Genomic DNA, 15,654 nt, shown 5'->3' on the forward strand with positions numbered 1-15,654 from the left:
CTCCACATATGGTATAACCACCATGCCTTTGATTGGAGTCTCCGTTGTCTTCTTCTGAGGTTTTGCTGTTGTTTTGTCTTTCATTTGCTGTTTCACCTTGTCCATCGCCCACTTGGGGTATTCACAAACCGCCAATGCCTTTCTGATTCTTTGTTCCTCGTCTTTCTTGTCGTCTTCCTCCGTAACAATCTTGTCTTTTCTGTCCATTAATGTCCGGATCACCCCTAATTTCTGGTGAAGGGGGTGTTGAGATTTGAAGCTTAAATATTGGTCGGTGTGGGTTTTTTTGCGATACACAAGAAGTTTGACTGTACCATCTTGTTTACGGATGAGTAATGAGTCCAGCCATCTTGGCGAAAGCTCAGTTCCGTGAGTAATATTTATTGGATTTGGCTAACATAATTAACCAGTTTATGATCTCAACAATCCTACCAAATGAATCTCTTTGCTGAAGTATGTATACTGTCAAAATAGAAGCTACAAGGATCACACTTGGTTGGAATGACCCAGATGACTCTAATGGGAATATTATTAGTTATTAGGTGAAGCGGAGGTATGGTGCGGGGGAAATTATCGCATGTGAAGTGTCATACTGGGTGAAGCGAAGGCTGAACCCAGTATGACACTGAGCGCATTGATAATTTCCGCATCTATACCGAATTTATCATACCACTAAGTCATTCTAAATATTGAAATAATTACGTTTTTAAACATTTTAATTCCTGCTAAATAGGAAAAATATTACAAAAATAGATGACTGTTCCGCGTATTACAGGTTGCGTGCATTTTACGCGCCGGTTTACGCGATTCGCCTTTATACGCTGCATTACCTCGCCGTACACGCCAGATCGGCCTTCATGAAATACGCCTCACTGACTAGATATAAAGCGTAAAATACGCACTCACTGACTAGATACGAAAATATATCAGGTTAGCGGTGTTCTTTGATGTTTACCTTAGTGGTATGATAATATATTATACCATGTAAGTATGTAACTGTCAAAATAGAAGCTGCAAGGACCACACTTGGTTGGAATGACCCAGATGACTCTAATGGGGATATTATATTATACCATGTAAGTATGTAACTGTCAAAATAGAAGCTATAAGGATCACACTTGGTTGGAATGACCCAGATGGCTCTAATAGGGATATTATATTATACCATGTAAGTATGTAACTGTCAAAATAGAAGCTACAAGGATCACACTTGGTTGGAATGACCCAGATGGCTTAAATGGGGATATTATATTTTACCATGTAAGTATGTAACTGTCAAAATAGAAGCTATAAGGATCACACTTGGTTGGAATGACCCAGATGGCTCTAATAGGGATATTATATTATACCATGTAAGTATGTAACTGTCAAAATAGAAGCTACAAGGATCACACTTGGTTGGAATGACCCAGATGGCTTAAATGGGGATATTATATTATACCATGTAAGTATGTAACTGTCAAAATAGAAGCTACAGGGATCACACTTGGTTGGAATGACCCAGATGGCTCTAATGAGGATATTATATTATACCATGTAAGTATGTAACTGTCAAAATAGAAGCTACAAGGATCACACTTGGTTGGAATGACCCAGATGGCTTAAATGGGGATATTATATTATACCATGTAAGTATGTAACTGTCAAAATAGGAGCTACTAGGATCACACTTGGTTGGAATGACCCAGATGGCTCTAATAGGGATATTATATTAAACCATGTAAGTATGTCACTGTCAAAATAGAAGCTATAAGGATCACACTTGGTTGGAATGACCCAGATGGCTCTATTAGGGATATTATATTATACCATGTAAGTATGTAACTGTCAAAATAGAAGCTATAAGGATCACACTTGGTTGGAACGACCCAGATGGCTCTAATAGGGATATTATATTATACCATGTAAGTATGTCACTGTCAAAATAGAAGCTACAAGGATCACACTTGGTTGGAATGACCCAGATGGCTCTATTAGGGATATTATATTATACCATGTAAGTATGTAACTGTCAAAATAGAAGCTACAAGGATTGGTTGGAATGACCCAGATGGCTCTAATGGGGATATTATATTATACCATGTAAGTATGTCACTGTCAAAATAGAAGCTTCAAGGATCACACTTGGTTGGAATGACCCAGATGGCTCTAATGGGAATATTATATTATACCATGTAAGTATGTAACTGTCAAAATAGAAGCTATAAGGATCACACTTGGTTGGAATGACCCAGATGGCTCTAATGGGGATATTATATTATACCATGTAAGTATGTAACTGTCAAAATAGGAGCTACTAGGATCACACTTGGTTGGAATGACCCAGATGGCTCTAATGGGGATATTATATTATACCATGTAAGTATGTAACTGTCAAAATAGGAGCTACTAGGATCACACTTGGTTGGAATGACCCAGATGGCTCTAATTGGGATATTATATTATACCATGTAAGTATGTAACTGTCAAAATAGAAGCTATACAGGGATCACACTTGGTTGGAATGACCCAGATGGCTCTAATGGGGATATTATATTATACCATGTAAGTATGTAACTGTCAAAATAGGAGCTACTAGGATCACACTTGGTTGGAATGACCCAGATGGCTCTATTAGGGATATTATATTATACCATGTAAGTATGTAACTGTCAAAATAGAAGCTACAAGGATTGGTTGGAATGACCCAGATGGCTCTAATGGGGATATTATATTATACCATGTAAGTATGTCACTGTCAAAATAGAAGCTACAAGGATCACACTTGGTTGGAATGACCCAGATGGCTCTATTAGGGATATTATATTATACCATGTAAGTATGTAACTGTCAAAATAGAAGCTACAAGGATCACACTTGGTTGGAATGACCCAGATGGCTCTAATTGGGATATTATATTATACCATGTAAATATGTCACTGTCAAAATAGAAGCTACAAGGATCACACTTGGTTGGAATGACCCAGATGGCTCTAATGGGAATATTATATTATACCATGTAAGTATGTAACTGTCAAAATAGAAGCTACAAGGATCACACTTGGTTGGAATGACCCAGATGGCTCTAATGAGGATATTATATTATACCATGTAAGTATGTAACTGTCAAAATAGAAGCTACAAGGATCACACTTGGTTGGAATGACCCAGATGGCTCTAATGGGAATATTATATTATACCATGTAAGTATGTAACTATCAAAATAGAAGCTATAAGGATCACACTTGGTTGGAATGACCCAGATGGCTCTAATAGGGATATTATATTATACCATGTAAGTATGTAACTGTCAAAATAGAAGCTACAAGGATCACACTTGGTTGGAATGACCCAGATGGCTCTAATGGGAATATTATATTATACCATGTAAGTATGTAACTATCAAAATAGAAGCTATAAGGATCACACTTGGTTGGAATGACCCAGATGGCTCTAATTGGGATATTATATTATACCATGTAAGTATGTAACTGTCAAAATAGAAGCTACAAGGATCACACTTGGTTGGAATGACCCAGATGGCTCTAATTGGGATATTATATTATACCATGTAAGTATGTCACTGTCAAAATAGAAGCTACAAGGATCACACTTGGTTGGAATGACCCAGATGGCTCTAATGGGAATATTATATTATACCATGTAAGTATGTAACTGTCAAAATAGAAGCTACAAGGATCACACTTGGTTGGAATGACCCAGATGGCTCTAATGGGAATATTATATTATACCATGTAAGTATGTAACTATCAAAATATAAGCTATAAGGATCACACTTGGTTGGAATGACCCAGATGGCTCTAATAGGGATATTATATTATACCATGTAAGTATGTAACTGTCAAAATAGAAGCTACAAGGATCACACTTGGTTGGAATGACCCAGATGGCTCTAATGGGAATATTATATTATACCATGTAAGTATGTAACTGTCAAAATAGAAGCTACAAGGATCACACTTGGTTGGAATGACCCAGATGGCTCTAATGGGAATATTATATTATACCATGTAAGTATGTAACTATCAAAATAGAAGCTATAAGGATCACACTTGGTTGGAATGACCCAGATGGCTCTAATAGGGATATTATATTATACCATGTAAGTATGTAACTGTCAAAATAGAAGCTTCAAGGATCACACTTGGTTGGAATGACCCAGATGGCTCTAATGGGAATATTATATTATACCATGTAAGTATGTAACTGTCAAAATAGAAGCTATAAGGATCACACTTGGTTGGAATGACCCAGATGGCTCTAATAGGGATATTATATTATACCATGTAAGTATGTAACTGTCAAAATAGAAGCTATAAGGATCACACTTGGTTGGAATGACCCAGATGACTCTAATGGGGATATTATATTATACCATGTAAGTATGTAACTGTCAAAATAGGAGCTACTAGGATCACTCTTGGTTGGAATGACCCAGATGGCTCTAATTGGGATATTATATTATACCATGTAAGTATGTAACTGTCAAAATAGAAGCTATACAGGGATCACATACATTTATGTCAACAAAAAACCTTAAAAAATTTAGGTGTTTGGGGGAAAATATATACCTTCAATATGACAGGTCAAAATTTTCACATGATGGACGGCTTTTCCTCCCAGCTACATACATCGTAGATTTATTAAGTTTACTTTAAGGACTGTTAAATATCAAAAGTACAAAAAATATCAATTTTTAATAATTAACCATAAAATTTGTATTATGTCTCGAATTTAAAAAAACATAAAAATTATTTGATATAAGAAGGACATTACTTGCATTCAGAATGCAATTTGGTGTGTCTGATGTGCTCTCAGGCACCACAAAAAATACTCTTCAAAGGTGGGTGACAGACCCTTTAATATGTATCACACAATTTATCATGTTTATAGGTCATTTCAAGGTAATCAGGGATTGTCTAAGGTCATCAGAGGTCAAATTAGTAAAGATTGTTTGATCGCACAAGAGTTTTGAATTTGATGAGATTAAATTTTGGAAAAAATATGAAGATCATTTCAAGGGTCATGATGTCAAAATACTAACATGACCGTTTGTTGGATTTTCATGAAACCTGGAGAATATGAACAATAATGGAATTCACATATTTTTTGAAGGTCATCTGAGGTTTCATCTGGATTTTGATGTAATTTGGTGAAAATTGTTCAGCAATGAAAGTAAATTTTAGTCATGGTTATTTCCTTTGTATTGTTCATTTTTTTAGGAAAAGGTTAGCGAGAGAGTACTGGGGAGAAATTGAAATATTCTACAGATGGCAAAGATGCTACCTGTATAGAAAGTAATATTTGAAATACAAGTGTTCTATAATTCTATAAATATTTTATTTATTTGTTCAGGTTGATTACAGACCAATTCAAACATCATCTCAAAGCGATGGTGATTTATCAATAGAGAAATTTACCAATGATACTTTCGATGTAAGAGGAGATAGTGATATATATCATGAATATGTTCTTCGTGATCTGATACCAGATGCTATCTATGAGGTTTATGTGTCCGCTGAAAATGCAGTCAGTATAGGGAAAGCAGAACGACATGTGTTCTTTACAAAGAGCACTGAAGGTTAGTGCAGAACTTAACTTTCTCTTGGCTAAATTTGAATACTATGATAAATAATCCCAATTATATTTTATCTTTACATAAATTCATCAGGACATATAAAATTCATACTAAATTGGCAAAATATGTTGCAAAAGAAGTATTTACTCACAGTTTAGAGGTTTCATCTACTGTGTGGAAGAGTCAGCTAGCAATGCACCAATCCAACTGCACCTCTTCTGGTAATCCTATAGTCATACCCAGAGTGACCTGTTCCTTGCAGTAGCTGATCATATAATGGGACTAGAATGAATAAGTTCCTTCATTGCGGTTGATTGCTTCTCTGATCCATGGCCTTACACGAGACTTTGTCAACGATTTTGATCCCACTATTGTCATTACAGAACATGCCTATATATTTTTGTGTAGTCAAGCTTGCTGTTCTACATTGATATTAACCATGTTTTTTTAATTCACTAGCTTCTATTCCAGGCTCCCCATCAGGATTCAGTGCTGGAGCAGCTGCAGGTGTTTCCATAGCTGTAATTCTCATCATCATCATTGTTGTTATTGTTGTCATCTGTATCAGAAAGAAGAATGATGGGAATACAGCTGATGAAATGAGACCGTATGAGGATAGGGTAAGAGCTTAAATTTGAATATCAACAGTGGCATATTAGGTGTCCTCCAACAGCACTTAGTTGGCAGACTAGCTCCATATACCTGGGGAAAGTTGACCAAAATTGCAGTGTTCAAATTCACCTTGATCCTGGGCCAAAATAGTGCAAAATTGTAAATAGCTCTATTGTGCCACTGTCCTGGCAAAGTCATTTGGAGCAGACCAGTGGACCTTACAGCCATGTATAGGTAGGCATACACCTCTATGTATATCGGGTCTTAATGATCGATGTACACCAGGAGTTCTTTGGTACCCCCTTGGCAGATGACTCCTGATATGCCACTGTTCATCAACATTTTCAAGATATCCAGCACAAGATAAGTGTAAAAGTAATGTTTATAATGGAACTGTGTGTTAACTGTAAATTGTAACATGAAACTAACCCTAATCATTCTCTTCATATACTATCCCTATAAACCTTAACTGTCAATAGACCCCATTCAAACCTTAAGCTTAATTTACCCCAGAGTGTGGCTACATCTTTGTTTGAGCTAAACCCTAACACTGATACAGTCCCTAACAGTAACACCTATGTTTCAGATGAACATTTTATTTTGAAACAAAGGTTCTAACCCCTAAATCATAATCATAATCCTAGCCTCGGATAGACTCTATTTGAAACCGTTACGGTTCTGTAATTTTCTTCTGAATGGTGTTATAAATATACTGGGGGTCATAGTTTTTATACACAAAAAATAGGGGGTCATAATACAGGGATTATATAAATGTATCAAGGGCTTGTGACTATCAATTTTTTTTTTACAGTTGCAATCAAAAGTTTCAAAATCAAAACAGGATCTGTACATGCAGAAGGGAGAGGTCATAAAATCCAAGACAGGGGGTCATGCAAAAACATCAACCCAAGATAAGGGGTCATTGTTTTGCATGCAAGAGTACTAGTATACCAAAAGCAAATATGATGTTTGCTTTTCCATAAAATGTTAACCAACAGATTGTTCGTGAAGAAACCAGATCAAACCCATCATTTGCATTTGATGTGGATGGATATGAAGACATCAACGACCAGGACTATGAGTATGTGAAGTCATCCAAGTGGGATGTATCTTGGGGAGATTTGAATCTCTCAGGGCAGATTCTAGGCAAGGGCAATTTTGGTGAAGTACAACTTGGGAAAGTTAAGATCAAAGACAGATGGATGAAAGCAGCTGTCAAGACTTTGAAAGGTAAATTGCTATAAATTCTGTCGGTTCTATCACATAGTGACGTATTTGCAATAGCTGCCTTCAGTGATTTTTATTATCTTTGTTGTATTTTATATATTGTTATCATATATTTCACCATGATTCTTTCTTTTATGAATGCACATGGGATTGTGATATTGTGAAAACACTTTAACAGTAATTTACAACATTTATTTTTACAGTGTATCTCATTACAATATTAAATGACAATAATAAAAGGTCACACAAGGCAGCCATTGCAAATTACGTCAATATGTGATACAGGCAATGATACAAATCATATCTTTTGGACATGTGGCATAGTACCAGGCTAAAGGCAGCAATAAAAACAATATGATAATATTTCCATAAATGTGTGCCCTTCAATTTTGAACCAAACAAAGGAGGCACTAAACAAAGAAAATTGCTATTTCATTCTATTGGGTGCAATATTATGGTAATCAATTAGTGGGTTTTTAGCGGGTTCGCCGTCGGACAAGTTTAGAACTGTCAAGCTTTCGTCAGGAGTAGCTCTGACTTCTTCAGGACAAAGTACCTAAGAATTAGACATGTAGACCGCCCCTTGTCTACTGATGACTCTGAAAAGAGCCGTTTGCTGAAGACTGCCCCTTGTCAACAGAAACTAGCAGATCTCGCCTATCTGCTGATTTTGTAAGTTTTGGTGGCTCTGAAAAGAGCCGTTCAATGAAGACTGCCCCTTGTCTACAGAGAACTAGCAGATCTCGCCTATCTGCTAATATAAAGGTTTTGGTGGCTCTGAAAAGAGCCGTTTGCTGAAGACTGCCCCTTGTCTACAGAAACAAGCAGATCTCGCCTATCTGCTGAATTTGTAAGTTTTGGTGGCTCTGAAAAGAGCCGTTTGCTGAAGACTGCCCCTTGTCAACAGAAAACAAGCAGACCTCGCCTATCTGCTAAATTAAAGGTTTGTTCGCTCTGAGGAAGAGCTGTTCAATGAAGACTGCCCCTTGTCAACAGAGAACATGTAGACTGCATATACTGTAATAGAAGTATACGGCTTACCAGGAACCGTTTGGCCACTCATGGACCGATTGATTGATTGTATGCACGATGAGCGTTTATATCACTTAATTGCGGACGTGGTACAGAATAGCGGCTCTGTGATTGGTTGTTTGAAAATAGAGAGCGCCACATACGATGTGATAAGATTAGCGGCTCTGTGATTGGTTGTTTGAAAATAGAGAGCGCCACATACGACTGATGTCTTTGCCGTCATTTCTATTGATAGTAGAAGTTTCATTAACTCTGATTTCCAACGCTTCACGGGTCAACCTCATCCCCAAGTGAGAAACTTGTGCCAGTTTTGTTGTTTCGTCCCACAGAGGTTCATGGCCTTCTTTGCAAGCATGTTCAGCTAATGCCGAGCCTTCTTCTCTGAAAAACTTGTGCCAGTTTTGTTGTTTCGTCCCACAGAGGTTCATGGCCTTCTTTGCAAGCATGTTCAGCTGATGCCGAGGGTCAGGCAATGGGTTCACCCCTCTCCCCAATAACATCGAATATCTTCATGGAACACTTTGAAACCAAAGCACTAGATACGTATCCTTTGAAACCCGTTGCTTGGTTCAGATTTGTTGATGACACATTCGTCGTCTGGCGACATGGCAAAGACGAACTGGTCAAATTCCAGTCATCTCAACAATCAACACAAGTGTATCCAGTTCACAATGGAGATTGAGGAGGCGGGTGGCATACCTTTCCTTGATGTCAAAGTGCAGAGATCAGACACTAGCTTGAGTTTCGCCATATACCGAAAACCCACTCATACTGATCAATATCTTCATTTTAACTCTAGTCACCATATGTCTGCCAAGAACAGTGTTGTCAATACACTGGTTCACAGAGCACTGACTCTGTGTGATGAAGAACATCGAAAAGACGAACTCAAACACATTGAAAAAGCGTTGAACAAGAATGGCTATCCTCAAACCTCATTCACAAGGCAATCAAGAAACAGACAGGAGAACGATCAGAAGAATTGGTGGACGATGAACACATGGGCGTTACCGTCATGCCATATATCAAAGGTGTATCAGACAAAATCTGTCGGTTTCTAAACCGATCAGGGGTCAAAACATTCTACTCTAGGTCGGCCAAATTAAGAGACATCCTAAGCCACCCAAAAGATCCTCTGCCCAAGGATCGTGCACCATGTGTGTACTCTATACCTTGCAGTTGTGGTGAGCAATACATAGGCCAAACCAAACGACCACTAAAGGTCAGAATATCTGAACACCGAAGAGCCACAAGACAAAAGAAAGAAGAACGCTCGGCATTAGCTGAACATGCTTGCAAAGAAGGCCATGAACCTCTGTGGGACGAAACAACAAAACTGGCACAAGTTTCTCACTTGGGGATGAGGTTGACCCGTGAAGCGTTGGAAATCAGAGTTAATGAAACTTCTACTATCAATAGAAATGACGGCAAAGACATCAGTCGTATGTGGCGCTCTCTATTTTCAAACAACCAATCACAGAGCCGCTAATCTTATCACATCGTATGTGGCGCTCTCTATTTTCAAACAACCAATCACAGAGCCGCTATTCTGTACCACGTCCGCAATTAAGTGATATAAACGCGGCTCATCATGCATACAATCAATCAATCGGTCCATGAGTGGCCAAACGGTTCCTGGTAAGCCGTATACTTCTATTACAGTATATGCAGTCTACATGTTCTCTGTTGACAAGGGCAGTCTTCATTGAACAGCTCTTCCTCAGAGCGAACAAACCTTTAATTTAGCAGATAGGCGAGGTCTGCTTGTTTTCTGTTGACAAGGGGCAGTCTTCAGCAAACGGCTCTTTTCAGAGCCACCAAAAACTTACAAATTCAGCAGATAGGCGAGATCTGCTTGTTTCTGTAGACAAGGGGCAGTCTTCAGCAAACAGCTCTTTTCAGAGCCACCAAAACCTTTATATTAGCAGATAGGCGAGATCTGCTAGTTCTCTGTAGACAAGGGGCAGTCTTCATTGAACGGCTCTTTTCAGAGCCACCAAAACTTACAAAATCAGCAGATAGGCGAGGTCTGCTAGTTTCTGTTGACAAGGGGCAGTCTTCAGCAAACGGCTCTTTTCAGAGTCATCAGTAGACAAGGGGCGGTCTACATGTCTAATTCTTAGGTACTTTGTCCTGAAGAAGTCAGAGCTACTCCTGACGAAAGCTTGACAGTTCTAAACTTGTCCGACGGCGAACCGCTAAAAACCCACTAATTGTTATGAATTCCCGTCGTAAAAGCCTATCCCACAATTATGGTAATCGTTAATGAGGTTGTCTGCTCAATGTAGGAGCATCCTGTAGATTTATGGTGCACATGCAAATTTGACTTACATTTTGATCATATTAATTCGAATTGGGTCTACATCTTTGTGTTCCATGATTATTCAAAATCTCTTGATTTTATCACAAATATAGCACCTAAGTACATTACAATCATGTAAAAATCAGAATTTTGAAAATTGAGATCAGAATTTTGACAGGGTATTGCCAATGTGCATGTACATCAGACGAGACACAAACTAAATCTTATTTATTTGGCCTTCGATTAATAGGCCCAAAATTGGTGATAACATTTTAAATTTGATTCCAACTCATTGTAAAATATCTCACAGAAGAGCTAAAATTGATAGTTGAAAGCAAGAATTTTTTAACATTGCAGATGGCACCCCTGACTCAGAAAAGGCTCTTTTCAAGGAAGAATTTGCAACTATGACAAGAATTGGGCACCATCCAAATGTTGTTAATATATTAGGGTCTTGTGAATATGCAGGTATGTATAGGTAACATTAAAGGCACGTCAGTAAACACACAAAAGCATAATATAATTTTAATTTATAGGAATATCTTCACAAAGTGAAGGGTAAGTCTCTAAAATTATAATTTTGTTCATATGAGCAATTGACAAAAGGGGAAAAGTCATCAGATTATTTGCAGCCCTATGGGCCTTATTATGGCATTTGACAAGTTAGGCTTATTTCTCCTATTGCATATGTATGAGATTTGACAAATTAGGCTTATTTCTCCTACTGCATATGTATGGGATTTGACAAATTTTTAAGTGTCACAATTTGTGAACCAAAATGACATTTTGACAACGTAGTGAGCAAAAACAGACCAATTAGATAAAAAATCTGGACTTAATGCTCCCTGCCATAAATTTGTCCTGCCATAGCAGCTGAATAGCTCAATCATACTGTAGGCCTTCACTATATATAACAGCATCAAACTGAGTGCGGGACCGTATTATTTGTGCCGACTGAAGTTGCTACATATCCTATAGGCCTACCTTGTGAATCATTCTGCTTCAGTGTGTGCGTGCAGGTTTCCAAAAGTCCGGGGGGCAGGGGTCTCGAATCCCCCAACTGTTCTAAAATTTTCGGCTTGCTTCACTCACCGTAATAGCTAATTCCCAAATTTTCCTCCAATTGGGGCAATTTTCCCCGAAATTTTTAACAAAAGTGGTGGGCACATTTCCCACGCCCCCCCCCCCCCCCCCTCCACCACCCTTTGCACACACCACTGCTAACACTCACAGGTAGCAAAGCAGATACTTCAATTGACATGGGGCAGATTTTCCCAATTCAAGGGATTCTTATTTCAGTGTTCTATTTTGTATATATTTACCCAGGGTCACTCTATGTTATTCTGGAGTATGTTCCTCATGGAAGCCTCCGCAAGTTCCTTCGGAAGAGTCGCATGCAAATGCCAGCAGGAGGTGGAAAGGCTGGAAGAGTGGTGTCCAATTTGAATCCTGATCAACTGCTGAAATTTGCAGTTGGTGTTGCAGAAGCCATGAAGCACATCTCAGCTACTGGGGTAATTTGAGATATATTACTATTGTTTTGTATCTTTCCATAGATTGGCCAGCGCACATTATGCTTTAAAAAAACATGTGCACTCCACTGGCTTACAACTGGTGGCCTTTAGATCACTAGACTACAAGTGCCGCAAGAACATCAGAGCTCTAGATCAGTCTGAGGTTTGATCGTTGTATGTTCATCTCGTATTTGTAAATTAAATGGACCACTTTTTGTTTCAGGCAACAATTGGTTTGCATATTAAAGATAGAAATTTACCCCTTTTATTTAAAGTAGACTTTTGGATCTGTTTAGAACAAAAGACCTTTTGGCAGATAGTGGAGGTGCATCACACCCCAGGGCTTCAGCCTGTCATCAATATGTGATCCGACAAAGTAGGGAACCCAGGTTTTGCATATTAAAGTTGGAAATGTACCCTTTTTAAAGTGGACTTTTGGATCTGTTTAGAACAGGGGATATCTGGCCATATGGGGAGGGGCTGCATCGCACCCCAGGGCTTCAGGCCTGTCATCAATATGTGAACCACCCAGTAGGAAACCAAACTTTGGTTTGCATATCAAAAATGGAATTTTACCACTTTTCAAATGTACTTTTGGATATGTTTTGAAAAGTGGAATTTTTGGTAGATGGGGGTTGCATCGCACACATGGACTACGGGTATGGCATCAATATGTGAACCACCCAGTTGGAATCCTAAGTTTCGAATATTAAAGATGGAATTTTCCCTCTTATAAAAGTAGACTATTCAATATGTTTAGTAAAGTGGACCTTTTGTATATATATTGGGGGTGCATCGCACTCCTTGACTACATGCCTGAAATCCCACGTTTCAAAAAAATTTGTGATGTAATTGAATATAACTTTCAGGAAAATAAGAACCCCAGCAAACACAAAACATTTTCGACATCATTCACAAAAGGTTAGAAAAAGGTTAGAGAAGTTGCCAGAAAACGTTTAAATGTCGGGTTATATAAAGGGTATAAAATGTTTTCATAACATTTAAAGACGTTTTTTGATAACTTAACTGCAAATATTTTAACATAATGTTATTTAAGTGTTGACAAAATATTTTGCAAAAAATATTTTACAATAACATTTTGAAAACATTTTAAAAATATTTTTGCAGTGTGTTTTCATTCAAAACGTTTTAAAATGTTTTTTGACCTTTATATTACCCGACATTTAATGTTATTAAAACATTTTTACCAAAACCAAAAATCCAAAATATAACCTGTTAAAATCATTTTAAAACCATTTTGTGTTTGCTGGGACAGTTATTCATCCGAATGTGTTACCATTAAACAAGACAATATATAAACAAAACCCCAGACGCTACACAACTCATCTAGAAAAAAAGCAAGGGAATCTGCCGCTATTGGATTTACACCCACAACCTTCAATGTACTATGTTGGATATCCTATCCTTATGCAACAAGATGTTAATTTTGTGGTTTGTTTTTTGTTTATTTTGGGTTTTTGTTCTGCTAGATAATACATCGTGATCTAGCAGCAAGGAATGTTCTGGTAGGGAAAGGTCTAACATCAAAAGTTGCTGATTTTGGAATGTCTCGGGAAGAGAACATCTATGTGAAAACTTCATCGGTATGTAGACCCTTAATAAATTGACATATGAACCTTTTTACTTATTACTCTCAAAATGCTAAAATTGTATTGAACAAAATTAAACTAATGTATCTGGTGTACATTAAACTGATTAAGTTATCTGATTTGTTTAAAGGTTATCTGAAATAATTTTTTTTTGTCTTTCAAAGCCCGTGAGGGTCTTTATTTTTTTTTTAACTCACAAAGAACATTACATGAAATGCAAATACAGTAATATCATAAAGTAAATACAATGTACCTTAATATTTATATTTGCATACAAAATAAAATAAAACACACAAGTTTACAAACAACCATCAAACACGATACCAAAATTATTACAAACAACTTTTTCTGACATCTTTTGGACAGAACTCATCTTAATATTAATAATGGTTCCCATTTCTTTACATGATAACATAAGTATCTTTTTTATTTGCAATTTCCTTCTCTACTTTTTCAATGAAGAAAACCCAGTTTTTAAAATCATTAAAGATAGGGTTAATTTCTTGAACTCTACATTTATAAATAAATCTTTTCGTCAATAATAGAATCAAGTTCAAACAAGAAGTTGTCTTCAAAAAAAGACAAGTCACGGATCAGGTGTATAGTACCTGAGACTATTATACCTGTGATTATTATATAGTCTTAGATAGTACTTTGAGCTACTTTGGTCTAACATTTAATATTCATATCTAACCTACTTTGCATTTTAATACGACAATAAATAAGTGATATGACTTTTCATATGAGGCTTAATGATGATATCTGTGTCTTGACTGGAAGACAATTTTTAAAGCCACCCACAGGAAACAAATTTGGCTATAACTATGAAGAAAATTGTATCAAAATGTCCACTATTATTGCATGTTGGCAATATCTTAAATTTGTTGAATATAATTTTCTATTCAGATGCAAGATGCCTATCACTGAAGTAAACAAACACAGCTAGTCTTGGTCTTGCTAGCTTTTGTCAGGGATATTTGTCTCATACTTAACACCAATTAATATTTTGTAACAGAACTCCATTTCTTTAATTAGAAAATATATTATACAGGTTTATACACACATTGCTGGGTTATTACAAGAGTCAATAAACATTCAATTAACTATAGATAATGGACCATGTAGTTTTCTGAAGTAAATCGCCCATTGTGTAGTTTTCAATACAGATATACCTAATCACAAAGTAAACATTCAATATGTTGGCCATGACCTGTCTACCTAGCTTTGATTAACCAATCAGTTATGTGTATTGTCATCATGTGATGGCTATAAGCCAATTACAAACATGTTTATAAAAAACGGCTACTCAATTACTACACTCAACAACTCATTACCAAATTTAAGGGATAATTTAGTCCCTGTCATGTGTGGCAGGATTAGATAAAGGCATACAAACTAGGGTATGAGATATTAGGAATTATTTCCTAGACTCTTTACCACACCGGGTTGGTGGGCTACAAGCTATTCAAGACACATGACATTTAAGGGATAAACTGTGCATATGAGATGTTGGGGCAAGTGGCATCATTTCACTGCCGTGAAAAAAGTGGCATATTTGTCATCTGAAATAATTTTTGATGAAATACCTGTAATTTGTTATGTTTGGTTTGACCGATTTTTTGTAAGTATGGTTATACTGGCAATGGGCTAGCCTTACCAAAAGGTACAAAAGTGAAAAATACAATATGATGCTGGTCACAATGAATTAACATTGCAGAAAACAATTAATAATATGTCATTATTTAACTTTTGTCCAAGTGATAAAGGCTGACCCTTGTT

At 37.0% G+C, this 15,654-nt stretch overlaps 1 protein-coding gene across 1 annotated transcript; it reads left to right on the plus strand.

The window, feature by feature from the left end:
* The first annotated feature begins 335 nt into the window (after positions 1-335).
* On the plus strand, positions 336-14,802 carry LOC140167950 (fibroblast growth factor receptor homolog 2-like). Its single transcript, XM_072191241.1, has 9 exons — positions 336-369; positions 1,653-1,720; positions 5,356-5,581; positions 6,038-6,198; positions 7,189-7,420; positions 11,109-11,219; positions 12,078-12,265; positions 13,756-13,869; positions 14,782-14,802. Exons 1-9 carry the CDS (start codon positions 336-338, stop codon positions 14,800-14,802), a joined length of 1,155 nt encoding a protein of 384 aa, XP_072047342.1.
* The last annotated feature ends 852 nt before the right edge of the window (positions 14,803-15,654 follow it).

This window comes from Amphiura filiformis, chromosome 1 (genome assembly GCF_039555335.1).
Source record: "Amphiura filiformis chromosome 1, Afil_fr2py, whole genome shotgun sequence".
Taxonomy (NCBI): Eukaryota; Metazoa; Echinodermata; class Ophiuroidea; order Amphilepidida; family Amphiuridae; genus Amphiura; species Amphiura filiformis.

Excerpts from the sequence above, each read along its gene's own strand:
- LOC140167950 (XM_072191241.1), top strand. The coding sequence starts at position 336 with ATGAGTCCAGCCATCTTGGCGAAAGCTCAGTTCC. Across the intron at positions 5,582-6,037 it reads CTTTACAAAGAGCACTGAAG|CTTCTATTCCAGGCTCCCCA; the intron begins GTTAGTGCAGAA and ends TTAATTCACTAG. Across the intron at positions 12,266-13,755 it reads AGCACATCTCAGCTACTGGG|ATAATACATCGTGATCTAGC; the intron begins GTAATTTGAGAT and ends TTGTTCTGCTAG.